Source organism: Crassostrea angulata, chromosome 6 (genome assembly GCF_025612915.1).
Source record: "Crassostrea angulata isolate pt1a10 chromosome 6, ASM2561291v2, whole genome shotgun sequence".
NCBI classification, from domain to species: Eukaryota; Metazoa; Mollusca; class Bivalvia; order Ostreida; family Ostreidae; genus Magallana; species Magallana angulata.
Genome location: NC_069116.1, coordinates 37,896,550 through 37,908,809, shown reverse-complemented (window position 1 = coordinate 37,908,809; position 12,260 = coordinate 37,896,550). Strand labels below are relative to the sequence as shown.

At 40.0% G+C, this 12,260-nt stretch overlaps 1 protein-coding gene across 2 annotated transcripts in view; it reads left to right on the top strand.

Annotated features, from left to right (window-relative positions):
• Nucleotides 1-12,260, top strand: part of LOC128188122 (msx2-interacting protein-like) — a 37,036-nt gene that overhangs the window by 18,770 nt on the left and 6,006 nt on the right. For both annotated transcript variants that reach the window (XM_052858970.1, XM_052858971.1), the window contains 3 exons: nt 443-585; nt 963-1,097; nt 2,020-12,197. In XM_052858970.1, coding sequence (XP_052714930.1) covers nt 443-585; nt 963-1,097; nt 2,020-12,197 — 10,456 coding nt within the window. The remainder of the gene's footprint in view (nt 1-442; nt 586-962; nt 1,098-2,019; nt 12,198-12,260) is intronic.

The window sequence follows — 12,260 nt, the reverse complement described above, 5'->3', positions numbered from 1 at the left end:
TAAATCAAACGTCCCGTTATTTCCCAACGGTATTTTCACAAGGGAAATTAAATGCTGGAAAGATGTTTTGCTTTTAAAGTTTTGACATTCTGTAAGCTATTAGTTCCACCCACTTTATTCAATCTACATGTATTATGACTGCCAGTTTATAGTTGTTTTTAAATTACTATTATGCAGTTGATATAAATTTAGACAGTTTTCTTCTCGGTTTTGAAATGATTATCATCAGATGATCATAAGAGTCTGGGTTTATTCTCATCTCGTTTGTTGTGAGTGAAAATCAGAAGTAAATGATCAGATTGGTTTCAGTACTAAATTCTAGCACCACTACAATCTTCACTAGATACGAGGTGCTAATGAAATAAATACACTCTACTCCAAGTCATTATCACATGAGCTGCAGAAGTAGGCACAGGTAAAAAGTCTACGGGTCTGTTTGTAGATTGACTTTGCCAGCAGAGACTGCCAAGTGGAATTTTATGAGCAGATGGAAAAGAATGGCCAGTTGAAGCCTGGTCTCCGTCCAGACGAGAGGAGGGGGTGGCTGTACAACCGACAGACCCCGGAGGGCCAATGGGAAGCAAGGTATTGTCCTATCACGATTCTGATTCAGTCGGTGATTCTTCTAAACTGTTCGATCAGAATTTTTCTTTCATAGGTCCATCAGGGATTCTGTATCTGCGTTGACCTGAAAAGAAAAAAAAAATTTCAAAAGTCAAGATGATAGTCTTGCATTGGTCCTAATCATGTTGTACTTTAAGCTGTTTATATGGTGATTGACATATGATACAAAGTGTATCAATATTTGATACAAAGTGTCTCAATATTAAAACCTCATAATGCCATCACAAAAAAGTAATCTTTTACCCCCCAAAAATCTGTTAATTTTATCAAACATTTTATAGATCTATTTAAACATGCAGTTATTCTTTTGATTTGATTCAAATGTTATTAAATTGCAGCTATGACAACCGATCTGCCAATTTTGTGAAATTTACCAGTCCTGGTTTCCGAGGGCCACAGAGATCTTCCAGAACGGCAGGACGGGGGGCAAGCCGCTACAAGGAGGACTTTCCCGAGGAATTCAAGAGAACAAGGTAAAAATGGTGTACTTTTATCAACTATCACCGGCCATTTATAGATTCAAGCATTCACTTCTTTCATTACCTGAACATTCTTAACTTGGGTTGTCCATTGGATTAATACTTAGAAACACTTGGTTACTTGCAAGACTTAAATTGTTTAATCCTGTTGTCAAGATTGATTTTTAGTTCCTTATGGTAACTAGTATATGAGCCTGCACTCGGTTTTATCTTCTTGTTAGTTTAGAGAAAAAAAGAAGAAAAAATATCTTTTTCAGAAATATTGGTAGCTGTGTATTTAAACGTGACAATAAATTTCCACACATATATTTTTTTCTCCACGTGCAATTAAAATCGTGATGCTGAACCTGTACAAATGATTTTACATTACTCTGTGTAAACATGTTGACATTTTCTAACGTAGAATCACTGAAATATTTTCACACAAATGTATTTTAATATTTATAACTTGTAAGCTAGTCTCCAAGAGATGATGATGTAATTTATATCAGTTAAGTTCATCTGACTGGTAATAAGCAATGGCAATCCTTGATTTTACGGTGTTTATTTTTCTGAATTTCCACAAAAACAGTATGGATGATGTAATTAATTATTAATATCATATTAAGTTCACATATTACGTATTAAGCAGAGGGTACTCATTGGAACAAATGATTTTACTGAAATATCTCTTCATGTGTTCTATGTTAAGGCATGCTTCCAAAAAGCAACAGTTTTATCAAAAGATGTCAGTTGCCATTTATGTAATATTCAAACATGACAAAATTGATATTAATTGTTAAGGCTGCCAATGTGATATTGCATGTCCGTTTTGAAATTTTTGCCTAATTTTAAAAAAGAACAAACTGAAATCAATGATAATTTAAGTTTCCTTTTGGTGAAAATTTAAAATTTTCCAATGTTTTGTTCATTTCAGATCTTATGAAGACTATAGATATCCTGGGGAGTCGGATGATTTTGAGCAGGATTTAAGAGCTTATCAGAGGGAGAGACAGCATGGAAGCCAGAGTCCTCCTCCCTATGGAGAGGATATGTACAGTGACCCTGCCTATCAACGGTCCAAGGATTTCTACAAGTACGCTGAGTCCTATCGCAGTGGAAGTCCTCACAGTGAGAGAACCTACGAAGGATTCGAATATGATAAAGTTCGCGGGGAGGAAAAATACTACGGCAAAGAAAGATCTGTCGCCCGCGAGCGAAGTCTTGATGTGCAGTATAACAGAAGCTGGAGTAGATCCCCATCTCACGGAGGTCAAATTACTTTAACTAAGGAAACTGTGGGCCGCAACACTCCTCCTACTCCGATGGACGATGAGGCTCGAGACTTTTCGCGGGATGTCAGCCCAGTGGAAGAGGGTCAATCCAAGTTTAGTGACTCCAAAAATAAAAGAAGGAGTGAAGACGATTTCAACATTTGTGAAGCGGATATAGCAGAGTTATCGAGTCGATCTAAATTTACTGGTGTATTTCATAAGGAGCCGTATGAAAGAAAGAGATCGTATGAAGAAAGTTTCAATCAGGATTATATGAAATCTCCTCGGAAACACAACAGACAATTAATGTCTAAGTCATCTGTGGACCGTATTGAAAGTTCTAAAAGGGATTTATATCAAAAGTATCAGATCATTCAATCGCGCATTACAGAAAAACTCAAGGGTCGAAATGAAAGCAGTCCCAGTTCGGCAAGTAGTGGATCTGAGCCTGGACAAGTGAGTGAAGGCGGCGAACTGTCAAATCTTCAGCATGAGAAGGCTCTTTTACTTGAAAAATTAAAGCAGTTGGATAAGGAATCTAGCACAAGTGATATTGAAGAAGCTTTTGACATTGAAGATCCGAGGAAAGTTCCATCAAAACGTGCGAGACTAGAACCAATGGGAGCTTGGGGAGATTCTCATCACCAACTACCGTCAGGATTTGGTAGTGTTACAAACAAATATGATTATAGAGGAATAGACTCAACTTCAAGTGTGAGAAAACAAGACAGTATTCACAGTTTTGAAGAAAAGGAGAGGAATAAATCGTGCACCAGATCAAGTGTTGAGGGAAGTGACCACGAGGATTTTACTTCTTTAGTGTCTCCGAAGGATGTACACATTGGATTTATTAAAAAGAGAAAAAAGAGTGAACATTCTGAGGAAAATAACCGATCCTATAGATCAAAGCATGGTGAAGAAGAGGCTCATGCTGGAAGTGATACGGATGAGTTTCGAAACGTTTCTAGAATGGACCAATTATCTTCAAATCCTGTGTTCAGAAGATTGTCAAGCACTGACTCTTCAAGTCGCGCATATTATCCTCACGAATCTTATAGTGAAGTGCATAGACCTAATGAATCAGATATGTCGGGTGGTGATGGATTATCTATGTCCCATTCGGAGGAGAGTAAGCAGCATAAGAGATCGGATTCAACAAACAAATCTCATAGCCATAGATCTAAACACCGGCACAAAGAAGAGCATCAGCCCACCAAGATTCCTCTCGAGGAAGACTTTTCAAACTCAGAAAACCTGGATCCCAGGAACCCTCACAGAATACGTCAATCGGTTTCTCTACCTCTGCCAAAATTTGCCAAACTAGATGCAAATGTAATGACGTCACCTGATGTCAATGAATCACCCGTTAATTCTAAAGCCGAGTCTCCGAGGTTTTCTTCTCCAAGCAGTGGAAGTAAAAACACTTCATCCCCACAGAGATCACCTAGTGAATCGAATTCAACCAATTCCCAAGAAAATCCTCACCAGGAATACATTCCTGAAGAAAATCCATCAGACTTGAACAATGATGCTGCTCCCATGGAATCTATGGGAGAAAAGGGGGAATTTGATTCAGATGGGAGTTCAGAACACAGTGACCACAATGACAGTTTTGAATTGGATAAGATCTCTCTAGAAGAGCGGATTAGGAGACTTGATGAAAAACTAAATGCTGTTCCAGTACCTCAAAGCAGTACTAAACTAACCTCTGAAATCAGCTCTCTGCCAACCAATTCCACCGTGGTGGCAAAGTCGGATCCCTTAGTGTCGTCTCTCTCAAGAACAGCCTTGTATTCTAAATATAAGATTAACAAAAAGGAGGCGACACCAGGAGCAGGGACAGAAGTAAAGCCTGGAGAAAACACTGAAGTCACCAGGAAGGTGACATCAAGATTCAGCATTATAGATCAGGACACCAAGCGGTTACAGGACAAGATACAGGAAAACTTCTCCCCAAAGTCCACACCACATTTTGATGAGACACATATATCGCCTATGACGCCACTTCGCACCAAAGGAGCTGTGAAAGAGATGCCAGCACAAATGCCACATCTGGCTACATTACCAGGGTCTTTAGCTGGAAGGCTAGGAAATGGTGCTGCACCCTTTCCTACTCTAACAGTGACAACATCATCAACCATCAGCAGGCCTGATGAGGCAATCGCTGTGGATGTTTACAGTGCAAGCCCAATGATGAACGATAGGCAGTGGCAGGTTGAAAGCAATTCTCTCAAAACTCCAGTAAAGTCATGGCAGATGGATTCAATATCATTGCCCAAGAATAGTTCTCCTGATCAAATCAGTAAAGATATGGCTTCAGGTCATGTGTCTGAAGAAACTTCATACAAACCATTAATAACACCAGCATTTAAAAAGCAAATGAGTGACAGTTTCCCCAAGACTGATGAAAAATCGTCTCCAAAAAATTCACCATTAGAACTTAACAAGTCACTTTCACCTTCACTGGAAAACAAAAGACAGTCTCCTGTTTCTAATATATTGTGTCCATCTCCAAAGTCTGAAGTCAAGTTACAAGATGCTGGAAGTCAGAAATCGAACCCAGACTTTTCCCAGTCCAACAGCTCGCAAACCTCAAAAATGGAGAACGATTTCTCTATGGACGAGGGTAAGAGCTCTGACCTTTCAAAAGAATTAAAGTTGGATTTATTGAAGGAAGATCAATTTGCAAAGACTGACAAAGAGGCGTTGGATGATTCCATGGATATGGAATGTGAAGAATCAGAGAGCTTAGCTGGAAAAACAAATCATGATACACAAGAAATGTCCAAACCAAAGAACTCACCTCCAGTTGTGTTAACAAAGGCAGAAGTAAAAGATATGTCACCAGTAAGTTTAAATGTTTCTGGAAATAAAGATAAGAGTGTAAAAGAGTCTCCAAAGAAACAAAATTCAGAAAGTGCTGAGGACATTACGGGTGTAAATTCTACAGTGATAGTTGGGAAACGGAAAGCTGAGACAGATGAATCTAGCAAACTTGAAAATGAGAAGAATAAAGATTCAGTCACAGAACCCAAGTCTCTCAATAATAGTTCAGATTCAGAATCGCCGGACTTGGAAAAAACAACACAGGCAAAGAAACCGAAAATTCACAAAACAGAATCTCACAGCTCTGAATTATCAGAAAAATTAGAGAAATCAAGTAGCAGTTCTAAAACCAAAGACTCTCAAAAGAAAGATAAGAATAAAGATTCTAAAAAGAAAGAAAAATGTGAAGGAGACTCAACCAAAAAGGATAAAAACCATCATGAAAGAAAAGACAAGGACAAAGATGGAGGGAGAGACAAAGGCACTAGTTCGAGTTCTTCTAGATTACTCTCATCCAGCACTACCAGTAAAACAGAAAGTGAGAAAAACACCAAAACAGAGGATAAGAAAGCCAAATCTTCAAAGTCGGAAGAAAAGAAAACCGAGAAATCCTCAAAAGTGGTGGGATCTAGCAAGTCGTCAGATGACAAGACAAAATCTAGTGAGTTAAATGACAAAAATGTGAAGTCAACAAATGAGAAAAAGTCATCCTCATCAGAAAATAAAAAAGATGCTGAAAAAGTGAAAAAATCATCTGACCCCTCAGCACATCGTAAAGACAGCAAATCCAGCTCCTCAATGAAGCCTCCTAGTGAAAAATCTAAAGAGAAATCCAAGGACAGATCCAGTGTTAAATCAAAAGACTCTAGTAAATCTGATAAAAGTACAAAGGATGGAACAAATGATAAACACTGCAACAAAACAAAGACAGATGTAAAATCAACTGAAAAAATCACTAAAAGTGAAAACTCAACATCAGCAGAGAAAAGTAAAGACGTTTCTGAAGAGAAGCAGAAGAATGCATTTACGAGTGACAGTAATGCAAAGGCTGGGAAATCGACTGATGCTGAAAACAAGGGTAACAGCTCGCATAGTTCAGAAAACAGTGAAAGAAATGGAGAGAAATCAACCAATCCTGATAATGGAAGTTGTTCAAATGCGCCAAGTGATCAGTGCAAAGACAACAAACCGAAAGGCAAGCATTCCACAAATGAAAAATCTGGGAAACCAAAGCATAGGGATGAAACACGAGTGAAAGCAAAAGAAAAACATTCAACCTCAGAAAAATCAAAGGACAAAGTGTCAAAGGAAAGTAAAAGTTCCAGCAAGAAAGAAGAAAATAAGGCAGAAAATGGAAAAGACAATACAGAAAGAAAGACAGAGCCCAAAACTGAACAAACGGAGTCAAAAGCAAAACAAACAGAACCCAATGAGAAGAGTGAGGATAAAAAGTCTGAAAATAGTGATAGGAAAATGTCATCAAAAGAGAGCCATTCAGATTCGAAGAAGAAGCCCCACGAGTCTTCAAAACCATCAGATAAAATGCACAAATCCCACAAGCAGAAGTCCAGTAGTTCTTCTAGTGTATCGGAGGATGTTACAACCAGTGACACAAGTAAGAGTTCAAAAAGTGTTGAGAAATCTAAAACGCCCAAAACTGAACACAGAAGTAAAAATGACAATGATAAGACCGTGAAAAAGGAGATTAAGGTCAGCAAGTCAGAAGATGAGAAGAAAAAGCCATCAAAGTCATCTAATGAGAAAAAGAAATCCAGCAAAGAAAATAAACCTATTAAGTCTGTCACACCTAAGAAAAAAGACAAAAAGGAGGAAAAGATAGAAGAGCACAAGTCAGCTGAGGTAGCCAAAAAAGTGGTGGCTGACGATGATTTTGATTGGGATGCTTGGCAAGATGCATCTATGTATGACAAGGTGAAAAGGAGATCAACCATCAAAGATAAGGAGAGAGAACTGGAACAAAATAGACAGAAACAGTTGGACCAACTCCAGGAACGAAGGCAGAAGAAGTCCAAGAGTTCAGTTCTACAGAGTGATGTTAGCTCTACTAATTATTCTGATTCTGATGATGTAGAGCAAAGCAAAAAACCCTTCAATAAACGGAAATCCAAGTCCAAGAAAATTTACAGCTCATCCGACACAGACTCGGACTTTAGGTCCAGTATCTTTCCTTCAGAGAAAAAGCTGCAACCTCAGAAACCAAAATTTGATCCATTGAAAAAATCCAAAAAGGCATCAGTTTTCAACAACATTTATTCCTCAGACTCAGATGAATCAACTGATAGCAGCTTTACTGTTTCACCTGAAACCAAGAAGAAAACGAAACATGTCAAGAAAGTGGCCAGTTTTGAGAGCGATGATGTGTTCTCTTCAAAGTCTAAAAAGTCTAGCAAAAAGGATCAGGACAGCTTCAAATCCAGAGTGTCGGCTAAGTCAGGCTCAGTGAAAAAGCAAAATATTTTCAGTATATTATCATCCTCTTCTGATATTTCAGACGATAGTGATTCAGATTTGGATTTCAATAAGTTTAACAGGACGAAGGAAAATAACATGAAACCTTTCGATAAGAAGAGCGTAACGCAAAAATCCTCAGGTAGAATTTATTCTTCATCTGACAGTGACTCGGTTGAAGAAGAGAGTAACATTATTCCAGTCCCCAAACCAATTTCTGTGTCAAGCAAAGCCTCAAAGAACAAAACAAAAGAAAAGCAGAGAAATCTAGAGGATAACCTGAAGAAAATGGGTGTAGGTGAAAACAAGTTTATTGAGGAGAAAACAGCTTGTACAATTGACAAAGAGACCTACAAAAGTCCAGTCATCTCCCATACAGCTCTTGATAAAGAAGTGTGTGTGGATAGTGTACTCGAAGCCGTAGAAAAGACAGAGAAGAACAGGAAGGACAAAATGAAGAAGAAGAACAAGAAGAAAGAAAAGGAAAATATTCTGGTTGGAGAAGGCAAATTAGAAATTGGCAAGAACCATAAGTTTGGTTTGTTTGAAAAAATTGAAACTTTTATGGCTCAAAGTAACTCAAAGGGGAAGAAGGGTTCACTGGACCAAAAGGCTGCTCCAGAGGATAGTAAGAACATGTTGAAAGATGTCCCTGAACATGTGGAAAAGCCAAAGGAGAGCAAGAAAAAGAAGTCGGACAGCATGAAAGAAAGGGAAATTAAAAAGCAAATGTTGATTTCGCCAATCATGTCACCTGTGAGTGAGTTTTCTGACAGTCTCAATATTGACAGTGTTAAACACGAGGAAGGTAGTGTGATTGTCGATGAGATTCCTTTGGACGAGAATTCGTTATTGATGGATCAGCCCTGTGGTGCCGGTAGTGACAACGCCAGAAGTATGTGGGATGTTTCTGAAGTCAGAGAAAAAATGAGCAGTGTGTCACCAGTAATTGATGAACAAGAAAAGTCGCCAGAGAAAACCTCCACAGATAATGAAGACAGTAAAGACCCCAAAGTGAAGAAAACGAAGAAAAAGAAAGTGGATAAAGACAGTGATGCAAGCTCGAAAAGCAAAAAGTCGGTTAAATCAGACAAAGATAGTGGGAAAGAGAAGAAAAAGAAAAAGAGTAAAGGCAAAGCTTGCTCTGAAGTGGACAAGACCATTGACGATGTCTCAAAGGGGAGAGATATACTGCTGTCAGAAAATGGTGAAAGAGCAGATTCACATGGCAAGAAATTGGATAGCACAGCTACAGATTTCTCAGACGTCGACTTGGACTTCAGTACACCACTGTTTGGAAATTTTGTGCCTGAGAAAATAAAACCAAACAGACCGTCTGCAAAGGATAAGTCTGAAAATGAAGAAACAGAGGGCGAGGTTTCCGAGGAGAAAAGGAAATACGATGATCTATTTGATATGCCTCTGGCAGATGATCTGATGGACACTGGTAGGCAGGGTCCTGAAAACGTTGAGGAATCTGCAGATGGGGAGAGTAAATCGTCTGAAGTTAAATCTCAGAGCTCTGATCAGAAAACACTTGAGTGTTCAGATGCATCATTATTCAAAAACCCGGAGTCTTCATCAAAGAGCACCAAGAGCTCCAGTAATGCTGAGTCCTCATCAAAGAATGCCAAGAGCTCCAATAAGAGTGAGGGGAAAGAGCTGAATGATGTAAAATTACCTAATCATGCTTCTAAGGAAGGGAAAGATTACATCACACCAGCCAATTCAGTCAAAGCCATGCTTGGTAAAGGCAGTGACAGTGCAAACCAGAAGAAAACTGCAGATGTATTTGACTTCCGGGAAGAAGAGGAAGAGGTATTAGACAAACTCAAACCCCGCCATGGCACAGAGAAAGAAAGCAGTCAAAAATCAAAGAAAGCATCGGATTCCAGTAAGACTTCGTTTAAATGGGACATAAATGATATAACATCAAAAGATACTAAACCCTCATTTGAACCGAAGATGACAAACAAAATGGTCAATCATAAACAAGAGAGTTTGTTTGCAAGTTGGGCCAAATCACTGGCAGAGAAAAATGACAAGGATCAAAACACCAATACCTCAAGTGAAAGTATAGTCAACAAACTGAATAAGAAGTCAAATGCTATCAAGAAGCAACCCAAGGTTTCTGTCACTAGTGAAGGGAAAGATGCAGATCATGACTTACAATCCAAATCAGTAGCTCAAACTGGACGTGATGATAGTTTTGTAGCTCCAGTGGAGGAGAAGAGTAATGAAACCAAGAAGTCAGCAGTTGAAGAAAGTCAAAAGGAAACCAAAACTAATGATAAGAAACTGGATGAGGTCAATATCAAAATTGCAGAGACCATTGAGGCTGTGTCTACAATCCAGGATCTGCAAAACGAAGAGAAGAGGGAACGGGAAAGCGATATGTTTGGTGACGAGGGGACTCTAGTGATAGATGAAACAAATCCATGCGTTCCTGAAGCCATCACAGAGCATCCAGCTGAGCAGGAAGCACCACAAGCAGACAGTGAAACTGCACTGGCCATTCAGTCCATATTGGGACTAGAGGTGGAGGATGCTACCAGTAAGTTACAGGAATACACAGAACCCGAAGTTTCAGTAGAACCTTCAGTGCCTGACAATACACCCACTGAGGGAAAAATGGTGTCGGAGGAATTGCTAGAGGAAACTCGTGTAGCAGAAAGTTTAATTCCATCTGCTGTCCATCAGGAACCTGTGCAGAGTCAGCTGCCTCCTCAGAATATGAACTACTGCCCAGAACCTATTCAGCAAGGTCCAGTTGCCAATGTAATGCCATCTAAAGAGCAAGTTGACACAATTTCACCTCAGAAGTTTGATGACCAAAGGCAAAGGGGAAAGAAACAGAGGCCAGTGAAGACAGCTCCTCCTCAACCTGCTCCTCCTCAGCCTGCTCCTATAGGATATCCTAATGCTGTTAGTGAAGAATGCCTGCAGGATACACGCAATAAAGAAGATTCAGATGATGGGGCACTGCATATTGCTGATATTCCTCCTATGTCACCTAGGGAAGCACAAGCCAGTGTCATACATCAAACACATCAAACATTGGAAACAAGAGAAGAACTTGTTGCTCCAGAATTTGAAGTACCAGTACCTAGTGTTAAGAAAGCTAAGACTCGACGGAGGACGTCTGGAAAAAGCACAGAGGAGCTCAACTTTATGCCTGTGATCGACCATAATCAGCCACCTACCGTTGATTTGTCTCTTTGTGCCCCAACAACAAGACCTGAACCAGAGCCAGAGTTAGAGACTCGTGTGGAAATTCCAGGATTGGCTTCTCCATCTTTGATGATCAGTAACAAAGGAGAGGATAAGGACATATCGATGTCTGACTACACTGACTCGGAGAGAAACGATGATAGCGAATTGGGAGGTGAAGAGACTAAGAGACCCCAAAGAGGAGGGTGTAGAAGAAAGAATTATAAGAAGATGTCAGGCATTTCGCCAAGAACCAATTCTCCAAGATCTAGAACTTCTCCAAGGTCACCGAGGGTAGCATCACCCAAACAGCTCTCACCAAAGTCAGACATTGCTGCTTCTCCAGTTGTGAAAATAGAGCGCCTACCTTTGGCAAACAAAACCTTCAAAGCTGATGAAGAACAGCCTCCTAAAGACATTCAGCCAGCTCCAGCTCCTTCAACAGCAGTGAAAGAAAATGTCTCCTTGAAAGACATAAGGCAAGGAAAACCCTTGACTGCAGCTGTTGAGATGGCACCCAAAGCACTAAATGTCTACGATTTTGATGATGTTGAAAGTGAGGAACAAAATGCACCCATTCTGAAGAGACGCTCTTCCAGTAGAAAGAAGAAGTCTGCGGAGGAAACTTTTGAGAGCAAAGATACGGGTAAAGTCCTGAAATCTGAAATAATGGATACTGGCATAAAAATGACCATAAGACCAACAGTAAGACAATCTAAGGAAGCTGTGAAAGAGAAAGGAAATGACTTTCCAAGGCTGAACGAGATCCCGATGGGTCACCCAGACCCTGTCCAGAGAGAGGTGGTACATCCTGCTCACCCTGTGGAGGAGAAGAAGGCCATCAAGCCAAGAGACATCATGAGTGCAGAGTATCGAACCAGAACTAGTAGTATTCCAAGCGCAAAGGAGATGAGCAAGGTTCCAACAGCCAGTGAGCAGTCCCTGATGGGTGCTCCTCAGCCAGCAATGCCTCAAATGAGTAATGTTGATCGTATCATTGACGATGTTTCCAAAGGATACTTTGACACACCTGACAAGGGCGAAGTGAGTTTACCTCAGCCAGCTAACAACAACTTTACAACCCCTCTGACTGTAGAGGTCAGTGCTTATGAAAGGAAAAGAACCTCCAGTCGCGGGAGCTGTGCAGAGGAATCATTACTGAAGTCTCCGTCTATGAAGTCTCCTTCACTCAAGTCGCCTCAGATGTCGGCAGCAAATCCAGCCTTCCAAATGCCTACGTGTCTGGTCAAGTCTCCAGCCAACACAATCTCACCAGTCAATGCAATGTACCCGGGACAAAGGATTAGTGCAATCATGTCCAATGCTGCTTATCCAGGTACATTGATATCTGATTGTTTGTTGAGTTGTTCTGTAGAAAAGTCATCATGTTAATTATAAC